Source organism: Malaclemys terrapin, chromosome 12 (assembly GCF_027887155.1).
Source record: "Malaclemys terrapin pileata isolate rMalTer1 chromosome 12, rMalTer1.hap1, whole genome shotgun sequence".
Classification (NCBI taxonomy): domain Eukaryota; kingdom Metazoa; phylum Chordata; order Testudines; family Emydidae; genus Malaclemys; species Malaclemys terrapin.
In genome coordinates, this window is record NC_071516.1 from 5,960,709 (window position 1) to 5,974,751 (window position 14,043).

The 14,043-nt window shown below is 47.8% G+C and overlaps 1 protein-coding gene across 4 annotated transcripts in view; it reads left to right on the forward strand.

The window, feature by feature from the left end:
- LOC128845879 (peroxidasin homolog) overlaps nt 1-14,043 on the forward strand; it is a 66,403-nt gene that overhangs the window by 6,410 nt on the left and 45,950 nt on the right. For all 4 annotated transcript variants that reach the window (XM_054044936.1, XM_054044939.1, XM_054044938.1 and 1 more), the window contains exon 2: nt 2,449-2,520. In XM_054044936.1, coding sequence (XP_053900911.1) covers nt 2,449-2,520 — 72 coding nt within the window. The remainder of the gene's footprint in view (nt 1-2,448; nt 2,521-14,043) is intronic.

The window sequence follows — 14,043 nt, forward strand, 5'->3', positions numbered from 1 at the left end:
CCCGCTCAAGCTAGCTTGAACCCAGTTGAGATCGCACAAGCTGCAGTGCAGGTTAGCAAGCCAAATATGTACCCAAGGTTCACGTTGGGCTTGTTCCGCCTACAGTGTCTTTACTGATACCATGGTGTGAGCTAGCTGGATTCAAGCTTGCTCAGGTAGACTAGCCCATGCTTAGCTTTCACTGTGCAGATGTATCCTTAGAGGGACAGATCCTCCGCTGGTATAAATTTTCATAGTGCTAATGAATGTTAATTAAGATCTCTTCAATGCTGAATAAAGTTCAGCCCGGTGCAGAGGGGCAGCATAAGGACTATACAACAGTTGGGTCTCACTGAAATGGTACTTTAACTGCATTTGCATCCAATGGAGTCTGCAGGTACTCAGCCCCTTGGACAGTCAGGCCCTAGTATCTCAAATTGGGCCACCCCACAATTAGCAGCCATTTTGCAAAACACAGCTGTTAACCTCCCTGTGTCTCAGTTTCCCTAGCTGTAAAACGGGGATAGCAATGCTCATCCACCATTGTAAATCACTGAACTCTAGAGATGAAAGTGAACTGAGGTGTGCAAGTGGCTGCCTGAGCTGAGAAGCCAAGAACTGGATGAGCCGTGAAGACTCCGTTTTCATCTGGCCCAGCTTGTTTTCCCTTCGTGGCAGGGCTAATGCCCATTGGCAGGTCAGTGCAAGATGCACTGCTGCCGCTCTTGTCCTGGGGCTTAATGGAAGAAGTCAGTATCCAGGGACATCACTCTGCCTCTTTCTGCCACCAAGAAGTTCATTTAAAAACAGTGCCTAATTGCTCCCTTCCCCAAGAAATGTCGGGGATAACCCCCATGTCCTAGCCATTAACTCTGTTGGTAAAACAGCCTCTGCTGTCATGTCTTTGCTAATAACAGATGGGCAGCTGACATCTGCTCAGCCAGTTCTGGGGTGAATGGTCCCAGAACTACCAAAATCTAATCCACTGCTGTGTAAAGCACCTTGCGTGTGAAAGGTGTTACATTAAAGTAAATTCAGTGCTAGCAATAATTTCTGTGGCATTGCAATATTCTTGCAAAAAATGACTTGCAGTTGGTTAATTGCCTAGGTAACCTAGTGAGGTGTATGTGTAAATGCATAAATTGACTAAATACAAATGAAAACTGGTTCCCGAAGCCATTGATTGCTTTGTATGTTCTCATTGTTAATGATTCAGCATACTGATTTTGGGAAGGATTATTCTGCTAACAACTGACAAGATCAGAAACAATACAACATAATTCCTCAGGTTGGACTGTTACTATCTGATTTCGAATCCCCTTGTTATCAGCCATCATTCTTCATGCTTCCCCGGGTGAACTTCACCGGGGAAGGTGTGTTGGTATTTCTATGGCAAATGTGAGATTATCCACGTTTTTCAACCCAGTCTCCCGGTCCCAACTACGGCCCTTTACAGCAGTAAAGGCAAAATTTGCCATAGCACATTGGACAATCGAAGGCGCCAAATGGATGCACGTTCCCTGTAGAATTGTTTCTACTTCTTTACTTAGCACTTATTTTATTATCTAATAAGCAGTCAACATGTAATGTTTTAGGGTCCAAGTCAGTGCAGTTACACAGAGAGCCCTTTAAGTTTGCGACAATGGACTCTGCTAGTTCTAAATGAAATGGCACGAACTGAAAATGCAGAATGGGAGAAGCCTTTGAGTCCGGCAGCATTTTGGAGCTCATTTGAAATGCTGACTGGATGAGGCTATTCAGTCAGATTTGACCATTTTAGGGCCAAAATTTTGGCCCTGCGCTTTAGTAAGAGTGTCTGCAAAACTGTGTGCATGCTTGTATACACCAGCATGTGCAGCTCCATTTCAGGCAATGTGTTTGCAAAGACAGTGCATGCGCACATGAGGGAGTCTGCCTGCAAATGTAGGGTTTCATGTGTGCTCCTCTGTGCACCTGCAGCTGGAAACTTGGCCTCAGTGCCCATTTGGAAATACCGAATCCTTGTTATGGGTCTCTAAAAATAGACCCACCTGCATTCTGGCAATGAGGGGCAAAGTTTATGCTTTAGTTAGGTTTGCCCAAGTTGCATGTGCAGTTACCACATTTTGTGCATGCAAGTTTGGTAATTGCACAGGTAATCACAGAACATTAGCCACTAGCAATCAGAGCAATCGCGTGTTACAAACTTGTGCAAGTGATCACCTGACTCCTTTCAAAATGTGGCAACTATGTGTCAGATTCTTAAGAAATGAAGGTGGAGCTCATAAATCTAGGGAAGCTCAGACTGCCTCAGCAAACAGTGGTAGCCACTCTATCATCCCAGAAAGGATTATTCATCTGATGTAGTTTCTCAAGCAACTTTAGGCCTCACATGCTGAGGTCTAAAGCACCAGGACAGCTAATGATGTTTGTTGCTAATGGATAATCTCGCTCTCAGATGTACACTGACTGATATCCTCTCATTTTCAGGGATTTACGCTTCAATCGCATCAAAGAGATTCAACCTGGAGCCTTCAGGAGACTGAAGAACCTCAACACACTGTAAGTTGGCGCCCAATCATAGTGTGGTCATGGTACGGAGAATGGAAGAAATCAGAAACATGAGCCCCTCTTGGTTTTGCAATGTAATTCTCGCTTTTAGAACTTAAAGGAGTTATTGGAACACTACAAGTAACAACTCCAGCATGTTCAGTCATGAGTTAATTTCCTCCTAGCCCCCATGAACCAAGATAGCAGCATAATATCAAAACAAGATAACTTAGCATGAAGATAAAGATGCAGGTCCACCTGTTGGTGGAGGTGCTGTCTGCCCCGATCATTACAGGAACCAAACAGGTAGTGTAGTGCCAATGTGACAGGCACCAGTCTCTGGGCTGGGGGAGCTTAGACATATAATGGACTAAAGATGTTTGGGTTAGCTAAAGAGTATGTGCCATACGTCTAACTGCTATATAAATGCATTGGCCACTCCTTCTAATGGCTTAGTGAAGATATCAGTCCTGTGGGTTTGTTCAGCTGTGCCCAGAGCTGTGGGATGCAGCTAAATTCTCTGCATACAATTTTTCCCCCAGTCCAACCCAGGCAACATTTCTTATCATTTTCAGTGAAAGCTGGAGTTTAATGACTTCCATTTGAGCAATGAAACTGTCTTTTCTCGTGGTGCATCCTGCCAGCTGCCTAGGACACGTACAGCCAGTAGAGCTTAGAGAAGCCCCTAAGGACAGTTTTGGCCTTGGCTGACCCAGGAACAGACGAACAGAGCAGTGGCTTAAAGCTATCTTTTTTCCCCCCCTTGCCTGCCTCAGCTACACAGCTGAAGACCAGGACACCTTGTGCACATACCACTCTTGGGTGGTTACCCTCCAGTTACTCTGTGATATTCTGTAACCCTAGTGTGAGATGAAGAACCAATATCCACATACTATCTTTGCCTTCACTAGCTGCACTAAAATAAGTGTGTTCTGCCGAGCTGCTGGTGCTCACTCCAACTCTAGCATTTCCCCTTGCCCCTCCTAGTGCCAGTGGGAATTCGAGCAGACCACAATCCCTTCACTATATTGTTACCTGTGAGCCAGAATAGACCTTGCTACTTGTTCCACTGGGTAGGACTGACCTTAGTTTGGTTTGGGGGGCCTTTATTGTAACAGCGCATGTTTCGCATTGTAGAGCTCTCTGGTTCCTATTAATATTTGACCTTTTGTACTTGAAGCGTCGTTCTGGGGCTTGCTAGTTTATAACATTCAGGAACGGGGACTCCATATTCTTTGGCCTCTGACAATACCCATCGGTTTATTAGAGCCTTCAGCAAGATTTGCTACTGAACCATCCACTGACAACCTCCCCCTCCGTACTTGAATTAAAGGAAATTATAGAAGCCTTTGTTGTAGTTGTAATGAATACCAGGAGGAAAGCTCCAAGTGCATTTTTCAGAATGACTTTGTGGAAAGGTTTTTGTGTTCTTGGATCTAAACTTAAAAAGAAAACCTCAGTCAGATTTCCAGTCTGGCCTCTTGAGAAGCCTAAACTCTCCAGTCTAGAGAACCAGGGTAGTGAAAGGATTGTGGCAGGAAGATCCATGCAATAAGGATTTCAGTTAGTTTGTGAGGGGAGGCTGCCTGTGTTCTTAGTGTCTGGTGTCTTTATCAGAAAGAACCACTTCATTATTGACTTGGTTTGTTCCGGTCATTGGAGCCGGTTGGCCAAACCACATGCATCCTGCAGAAACCTTCCTCTAGAGGTTCTGAGCCAGAGCAAACCAGGTGGAAAGGAAAGAGGTTTTCAGCCAGCCTTGAATTATGGACATCAACCAACTCTCATGATTTTTTTGTGAGTCTCGCAACTGGTACTTGCATCTTTCCTACAGTCCCATCTCGTAGAATTAAGGGATTGCCTGAGAATCCAGGCCCCATATTTCTATGATTCTATGAATCTCTACTTTTTGTTGTTTTGTTTCAAGTTTCTAGTCCTCATGGTTGCATGAAAAATCTGGAACCCATGAAGGAAAATGTATTCTAAAGACTCAGAAACCAGCAGACAAATAAAATGAATCTGAAATTGTTTTTTTAAAAAAATACATCTCATGATTTTTAACTAATCTCATGATTTGGAGGTGGGGGTCTGGCTGGGGATTTTTAAGTGCTTTTTGCTTGGTTGGTAGCCATCTGCTAGACATGGGTAAGCATGCAAACCCCAGACTTTTGCTTGGCAGTTGCATAGCTGGGGCCTCAGTGCCCATTTTGCAAGATGGCTTTTGCAGATGCAATCAGTTGAGCAAACACAATCCGAGTATGGGGCAGGGGTTGTCCACAGCAGGTCCTGCATGAGGGGTGAAGTCAACACCAAACTCCTTGTTCTTCTTGACTGTGTTGTAACAAGAGGCTATTGGTACAGGTTTGGGAGTTAGAACTAGCTCTTTCTGGCCGTGCCACTGATTTGTAGTGTGGCCTTTGGAAAGTCCCTTAACCTCTCTGCCTTAGTTTCCTCATCTGCAAAGTGGGAGCAGGAATCGCCATTTAAGTACCGCTCACCGTGTTGTGGAGATGCTCGTAAATGTGAAGTGCCCTACAAGTGCTAGGAAGCTTTTAGGGTGGGCAGTCTTGGCTAGAAACAAGTCCTCAAATCCTTCATCCAACCCCTCTTCCCACAGAGAGTAACATGTACCCCTGGGAGGGTTTCAGTCGAGGGGTGGCAGCAGGGGTGTGTGTGTGTGGTTGTATAAGGACGTGGGATGTGGCTGCAGGCAGCAATGGTCACCCTCCACCTTGGAAGGTGAGATGACCACACTGCAGAGGATGAGCTGCAGCCTGCACCTTGCAGCAGGCCCTGGGTTCGCTTGTTGGAAAGTTTAAATACATATTTCTGAGTTGTTTAATATAAGCTCTCATTGTAATGCAAAGAACATCCCAGTGTCTGGCTATCGTTTCACCCTGAGGTGGAAACAGCAGATTTTGATTGAGTAAGCCTTATGTATATTACTTAGAAGACCTGGGTCGGACCAAAAACCTGGGATCCCAGCACTTGGACAAAGTTTGGATCAGGGTCCAGGTTTTCCAGCCGAGTTTTAACTCTCTAATGAGCCAAACCAAAAGCCCTGGATTCAAACAGACCCTTCGAACTTCCTCCAAAATTTGGATCTGATAGTTGGGGCTTTCTCCCATCTTTACTATAAATAAATCGTTACGTTACTGGACTGGGATTCAGTCTGGTAGCAGAGGCCCCAATGTGCGGTGTACTGTATAAACACGCCCTGAGAGACTGTCCTTGCCCCCAAGAGCTTAGTCTATACAGACAAGGAATGAGAAGAGGCACAGATTTCACCACAGGCCACAAGGCAGGTCACTAGCAGAACCAGGAATACAGCCCAACTTTCCTGACTCCCAGTTCAGTCTCCTAGCCACTGGACCACTGAGCTCAGTTCTCTTGGGGTGACATTGACGTCAATGGAGCCAAGATTTCACTATTAATCTCTCTCTGCCTCGATCCCTATCTTGTAAAAGGGGGATAATCTGATTCCTTTCTCTGGCCCTTTGTCTTATCTCTACAGATGGTAAATTTTGGGGGCCAGGGACTGCATCTGCACTGCAGCCAAGCACAATGGGGCCCCGATCTTGGTTGGACTCTGTAGGCACTGCTGTAATACAAATACAAAATCACGAGAGAGTGTAATTTTTTTATTCCTATGTGCTAACTGCTCTGTGCTAAGCGAGAGAAGTTGTTCGTTCTCGTTCCAGTTCAAGTGCACTCAGTGGAAAGTATTGTCATGGGGCTGCTTTTGCTTAATTGAGCCATCTTGTTTATACTTTAATATAAGATCTTCTGTTATCTAGCCCAGCCAAGAAGCCTGTTGTACATTGGACGAGGGAGATCCTGGCAAGATAAAACAGTGTTACAGTGTGTGTGTTTGCCTCGGTCAGAAAAATCAAGCAATCTGCCACATGCTTCCCCCTTTGTGGAGCATTGGGAGCTAGTATGTTTGGAATTAACATGATGCAATCATTAAATATTTATATATCCTAGGATCTTATCCAAAGGCCAGTGAAGTCAATGGATAGACTCCTGTTCGTGCTGGTACCATGTAGCTATTTACCCAGGCCTGTTCCTAACGGGAACTGGAGCTAAGTAGTTGGCTTAGGTTTCTGGGCTCTTAATAGCCCTGGATAGGTGGATCAGTTGTGTGAATGACAGGGTTGGAGGCAGTGAGCTCTGATAGCCAGAGCCAAACGCAGTGCAAGGTCACGTCCCCTCTTACGCAGAGCTTCGTTGTCCTGAGTTCTGACCTGCGCTGTTCCAGTCCTTGGCCTTACTAAGAAGAGCCGGCATTGCTTGGCGCCAGCATAGGTACTGTGGAAGCTTCTTCTAATCAGCTCTACCAGTGCGCCAGATTTCAGTGCTGCATGGAGAATGCTGGTAACCCAGCCCTGTGCTTGAGGACCTGTAATCGGGCACCGATTAATTTCACACCCGTCACATGCCACTACCTGTGAGAGACCCACAATAGCTCTCAATGCTATCCTATTATTTGTTGGAGCAACTAGAACCCCAATTAATGTCTGCAGGGCCGGCTCTGGCTTTCTGCCCGTCCCAAGCAAAAAAAACCTGCGGTGCGGCCGGAGCGTGGGTGCAGAGGGACACCCTGCCCTGCAGATGTGCCCCAGCTAGCGGGGGGAGGAGGAGGGAGCGGGGGCAGAGAGAGAAGGGGGGCAGCCAGGGCTTCAGCGGGGCGCTGCCATGCGCCCCCTCCCGCCGTGCCCCCTGCCGGGAGGGCTCTGCACCACTCCGGTCAGCTGGGAGGGAAGGACGCGGGCTGCCCTGCCGGGCTTGCTGCAGGGCACTCCCATCCTCTGAGCCGCTTCCCCCTACAAGGCAGCCGGAGCGGAACCAAAAAAAAAAAAGCGGCCGTGGCGCCCTAGGATTGGGCGGAATGCCGCCTCCTACAAGCTGCCGCCCCAAGCACCAGCTTGCTCGGCTGGTGCCTGGAGCCGGTCCTGAATGTCTGGGGCCCCCATTGTAGAGACACCTAATGAAATGGCAGTCCCTGGTCCAAAGAGCTTCTAGTCTGGCAAAAGACAACAGCTGGTTACAGCAAACAGGTGTGGGAAGGACAAGGTGGCAGTGGGACAGTTATAATTAGAATAGTAAGCAGTGGTCATAGGAGGCTTTATGGTGACATGCGATATTGCCACAATAACTTGTCCTGACGGGTTGGGGAACAGAGCTGTGTGCCACCCCTCGGCGGTGGAATTGGCCATACTGGAGGTCTTCGTGGGGAGCATGTGGTAAAATAAATCAGAGGCTTCAGCACAGCCACGGGAGTTCTCCGGCACATGTGGTGATAAAACGGGCACATGTTGTCCCTAGTCTCACCCTCCAAAAACCTCTAAATCAGGATTTCTTTCCTTCTCCTGATGGCATAGGCTGTGCAAAGCTGATGCAGTCAGTCTGCTGTGGGTTGATCCCTGGCAGCAGAGCTGGGTTGAGTCAAATAGACTGGAAGAGAACTTGTGCTGTCCGTGCCCATCTAGCTCAGGCACATTATACGTTCCAACAACTCTGTCTGCTCCGCTCCCAGGCCAACTAAAACTTCAACCTCCCCAGGCATGGCTACGGGTCACTCTCTCACTTCCCCCCTTTCCCAGAGTTAAAATTAAATTGCAGCTGAACTTAATCCTCCTGGAAGCAAGGGACTCGTAATGCTAGCTGGAAATCAGGCAATTTTTTTTCATACAAAACTTTTTTTGGGGGCGGGGACAACCAATCAGCCGGCGCTATTAGGATGATGTATTGATTTTATAGCACCTTTCAGAAGGTCAGATACAATGTGCTTGCGGATCCCATGCGATAATCACTGCCCTTTCTGTACTGCTGAAATTCAGCTACCTCTGTGCTGGTATGGGGCAGCTGTGATACGAGGCCAGCAATAAAACGCAGCAATGAAAAGGACAGGAAACAAAGAGGCAATACCTATCCAATTAAAGTGACTGGTAAATAAAGGTAGGTGAAATGTAACTGCTGAAGCTATTACTTGTCTAGAACACCAGGACCAATATTCCTAATCTTGCAAATAGCACCATGGGATATGTAACTACCAAGAGCAATCAGGAGAAAAGGCCAACATGGTGGATTCGTGTCATTCTGCAAGGGACTTAGATAGGGCGAGGAGTGTGGAATGAATGCCTTGGTAGAGACAGAGAGACCTTAGACAGGTGTGCATCTTATCACAAAGCACGTAGACTTTTTCCACACAATCCTGCCAAATCACCTCAATCTAGGTGTGATGAGCTCCCTGCTCTTCCAGCCCTGGAGCTGTCCCGAGTAAAGAAACCAACTCATTCCAAATTAGGTCATGGCTTTGCGATGTGGACAGATGTTTGGCAGGAAGCAAAATGAGACCGCCAAGCTACTTTCAGAGGGACAATCTTCAGGCTGGCAGGCCTAAAATTGTAAACACACACCTCACCTTTACTTTGGTATGCTTGCGTGCAGATCTACTCTACCTGCCTGACCAGCTACTTGTGAGTAGACAGGGCAGTGAAATGTACAAGAGTTCTGCTGTTCCAGTCCCTGATTCCTTGGGTTCTGCTTCAGGCTCCAATAAATGAGGGCATGTGGTCCAGCCCAGCTGGAGAGGGCTAGGATGGCTGAACTGGCCTTATCTGTTTGATTGGTAGCAGCCTCTCATCTACCGCCTACCGAGAAAAGGTTGCTTGGCGGGGCAAACTTTTTAGAAATATGTTAGTGATTAAAAGATCAGGCATTCAGTGAAAGTGCTGCTAGGTAGTCTCCCAAATGAATTGTCCTTGGCTTAGGGAAAGAAGATAATGATTTCTCTGCCCTCTAGGCAGCACGGTTCTGCGTGCATGTCCGTGTACACACAAACTTTTGCATTGGGGTGCCAATGTAACCATTTGCCAGAGTTGGGCAAGGCTACTGTTGATGAAAGAAATATGAGCAAGCCCTGGAACTGCACATGCAAGTTTCTCTCTGGGACAACCTTACAGCTCGCTGCTTCCTATCAAACAGAGGAACGGGCTTGCAAATTTTGCCCAGAAAACACCCTGTGGCCATCTGAAGCAGCAGAAAATGACTAACCAGACTGTGTGGAGAGTAGCTGACAAGCAACTTCACCAGCATCCAGGCAGCACTAAGGGGGAAAGCGTTCAGATGGGAAAAATAAACCCAGGCCAGCAACAAATCCAACGACTTGCTGAGGAAGGGGTCCATCCATCTAAGCTGCTTCCAGCGTCTTCCTCTGTCTGCCCAATCGCATGGAACAAGTAGCAAGCTAAAAAGGGCTTTGATTTCTCTTGGCTGAAGTGCAGCCTGGGATAAATATTTCTTGAATCCAACAGCTGATTTTCAGGTTATGCACACAACAGAGGAGCACAGTGTGTGTCATGTCTCCCTCTCATGGCTGGTCCACCTGAGAGGTTTAAGAGTAGTATTGCTACCAAAGAAAGGCATTACTCCTTTAGTTCAAGTGGCAGAGCCCCCTACTTTTAGTGCTGCCAGCATAGGCACTCCGGAGCTTGAGCACCCATGGGGAAAAATTAGTGGGTGCTCTGCACCCACTGACAGCCATGCTCCGCTCACCCCCCGCCCCACATCCTCCTCCCCTGAGCATGCCGTGTCCCCGCTCCTCCGCCTACCTCTCAGCGCTTCCTGCCTGGCTGCCGCCAAACAGCTGTTTGGCAGCATTAGCATGCTCCGGGAGTGGGGGAGGAATAGGAACACGGCGTGCTATGGGGAGGAGGCGAGGAAGAGGTGGGGCTGGGACAGGGATTTGGGGAAGGGGTTGGAATGGGGGCGGGGAAGAGGGGGGCGGGGCCTTATGGAAGGGGTGGAGTGTGGATGGGGGCAGAGGCGGGGTCGAGCACCCACGGAAAAGAGGGGAAGTTGGCGCCTATGGCTGCCAGTCCGAGGTTCAGAGTCTGCTGGCATCCCACACGGATGGTGCAGAGGAGTGACTGACTGACTTTGCGAACTGACAACGGCCTTTTACCAAATCACCCACGATATGGCTGTTTTTCCCATCAAGCTGCAACAGCCATGCCTTCCTCTGGCTGCAGTGGAATTTCCCAGGTTTATATAAGTCAACTGGAAACAGACTTTTTAAAACAAAGAAACAAACAAAGTCAGGGTGGAAGTTTAATAGATCAGAGCTCTGTTACACCTATGCACCCTTACAAAAGTGTGTCTTAAAAGTATACAGCAACATTTGACATGAGGTTTTCAGGAAAGCAATTAAGCACATGTTTTCAACCAATTGAGGTTCTGTGCTGGGGCTTTAAGCAGGAAGAATGGCATACATGCGGTAAAATCAAGGTGTAGTAATTGTTGTTGATTCAGATATTGCGTCCTGGGACAACGGGATAAGAATTCCAGTGGAGGCTTACAAAAGGCAGTTAGGTGCCCGATTCCCTTTGAAAGTCCATGGGAGTTGGGTGACTAACTCCTGTTTCTGCCCCTTCATGACACCAAAGCATTTGGGATTGCCATCATTCCAAATTGGTATGCACAGGCCTGATATTTAACCAGACTGTAACTTGTCCTACTATAGGACCAGCCTGACAGTAAAGCAGAGCGAGAATCTTTTGGGGTTGACGTTAAACTAGAACTGGGTGCGATTTTTTTTTTTTTTCATACAAAACTTTTTTTGGGGGTGGGGACAAAAACTGCAGATTTGGTGACACAGAAATGTTTCACGTATTTGTGTCTGTTTCACTGGATTGTTCCGCTGGAAAAAAATGTGAAACGAAAATTCAAAAAAAGAATTGAAACGTGTTGACGTTTTTGGAACAAAACGTTTTGATTTTTCGGATTGTTTCAACACGTCTTTTTGCTTCAATCACATTTTTTAAAAAAATCAAAAACGTTTAAAAATGGTTATAATCAAAACACATTTCCGTTTTTGTCAAATTGAAACATTTTGTTCAACCAGAAATGAGAGAATGGATTTCCTTTTTGATTTTTTTCAGAATTGCCAGTGAAGAGAAAAATCAGATATTTGCACAGTTCTAATTGTAGCATCCTGTCTGTGGTGGTGGTCACATTGCAATGTGCCACAGAGAATGGGAGACAGCAGCCCTACACAGTTTGGGTGTTTGTCATTTATTTAGTCTGTTTCCTGCAGCAAAACTGAAAGAAGCTGTGGAATTTGGCTTGTTACAGGGCAAATTTTTGCCCCATGCATCTTTATGGGTTTTGAAATCACAAAGAAAATGACTTTTTTCTTAAAAAAACCAACCCCCTGTGAGATTTGTTCTGGATTTTCGTTTCTTGCTAATGTGCTGGATGCAAACATTCTCAAGGGTTTGAGGCTGGGTCAGGGTCCATGTGCAGGAGTCCTGAGCATGCAGTGCGAGGCCCAGAGGCAATGTGAGCTGGAGAATTAAATGCTGCTCCCCCGCTGTTAAATAAATAAATACATAAAAATGGCCTTCCTGCAGGCTGGCAGAGGAAGGGCAGCAGATTGTGTGGCGAAGTCTCTGCTCTGCGTCTCTTTCCAGGCAGGGTGGCTGTGGAATATCCGAGCTGACATCTGTAAACCCTCCCTGCTAAGGAAACCTTTGTACTCCGAATCTAACAGGGAGTGAGACAAGGAGGTGGGCTTTGAAACTGCCATGAAAGGAGCACACTGCAAACATACTGAGGGTCTCTTGGGGCTTCTAAACAGCCTGGGCTGGAGTAAGATTTCCCTGCTGGCTCCAGCCCCTTGCTTTCTTTCCCTGAAGCAGGTTTGATAAATTGCAGTGCTTTAAAAGAAACAAATCCAAGTTAGAGTATTGAAAGGCTGCAAGCAGAATATGCTCCTAAACAGACCTTGTCTAGTATTCTCGGTAGGGTCCTGCAGCGGCAATGAAAGAATTTTCCACCTTGGTGAGCTTTTAGGTCCTGTCGGCTGCCTGTCAGCTAGCTGGCACTCTCCCAGCCCTAGCTCTTCTGGCCCCTGTTACGTGGCCCATGCTGATCGTTAACGAACTTGGGTAAATACAGAGCCGTTCAGCCTTGTGGTTATGAGCTTGTGGACAGAGTTCTCCTTAACACAGCACAATGAGTCTTGAGGGTCCCCCCCCCGTTTCTCGTGCCCATTTCCGTAACCAACGCCAGTATCAGGAAGACAGGTGCTTTGGTGGCATGGAAGCTGGCACAACCCCTCACCTGCACTAGCCTTTCACCGCCGAAGATCCGGGACTGCATTGCAATTGGGTTCAAAGTGAATGCATTTGATCCCATCTTAGCTCTGAGGCTCTAGACCTGTCAGTGCCACCCCTCCCTAATATCCTTAACCCTCCCGCTTCGACAAGCCGCTGCGTGCCGCATCTAGGATGACTCAAAAGTCAAAGGATTGGGTTGCAGACTTAGCTCTGCTGTGCTGGTTCTGCAGCTCTCCCATGCCCTCAGCCTCCCTTCCTCCCACTCTCTGCACCCACCCGCCCCAGCCAGCTGGCACGCTGCTCCTCTGGTGCGTGCGGCCGACACACCACTGCGGCTTCTCCCCTCGGCCAAGGCAGCTGCAGCTGCTAGACAGATGCCGGGCAGCCATTCATCCAGGACCCTCCTGCACTCTCAGGCCTGCTCAGTCTGCCACTACAAAAAGGCACTTGGAAAAGCCCTGCACCTTAAGCCCAGGCCTCACGGGCCTGCTGGATATAATAGTAATGGCTGGTAAGCCTCAGAAGAGGCCGGAAGTAGAATCATCGCCAGGTTTGCAGCTCAAGGCTGAGGTGCATTGACACCTGGTGCCTTGAGCTGGAATAACAAGGAAGCTGGAGATGAGGCAACAGAGAGCTGTATGTGAGAGGTTTCTGCAATTCCCACCTTGAGTATGTCTTTACTTCAGGGTTAGCCCAGGTGATCAGCACCTGGGTTAGCCGAGCACGGGTGTGAGAAAAGCCCTACCCAAGTTATTTCGTCCTCAGTGGTGGTGCACTCACTCGTGTGTGTTGCTGGGATGTCTGGGGGCATATCCCAGGGTTCTTTGCATTGCAAGTCAACTGGGCTGCTCTGAGTTTTTCCCAGTGAATTGTGTGAGAACTTGTCTGTTTTTCTAGGCATATGGGGGATTGGGGGAAAGCTCTGGAGGACGATCAGCACTTGAGAGGTAGGTGGGTTACCAGCCACAGTGAAAGTGGCCCCGGGGTCCAACCCTCTCCCTGGCCGGGCCAGCTAGCCCACATTGAAAGCACCTCCAAACATGGGTGAGGGATTTTGTGTGTGAATGGGATTGGGGGGTTAGGGACAACACCCAAATAGCCTGGGTTAACTGTGCAGTGACCGCACACCCAGTAACGGCTGGGAGTTTGCTAATAGAAGGAACGTTGGGTATGTAGTCAGTGCTTAGATGCTATGGTCATGGATGCTACAGAGAAACCTAGGGTAGATGTATAGATAGGAATGAGAAGTGGGCAAACACCTCCGGGTAAATGGCAAACTTTTGCTTTTTGCCAGTTTTTCGAACAGGCAAATAAAACTATTCCTCGTTTTGCCGAAGCACGTTAGGAAGCGGTGACGACCCTGGACCATAGTGTCACAGGGCTCTGTGCTACAGGCAGTGCCATCTGCTGG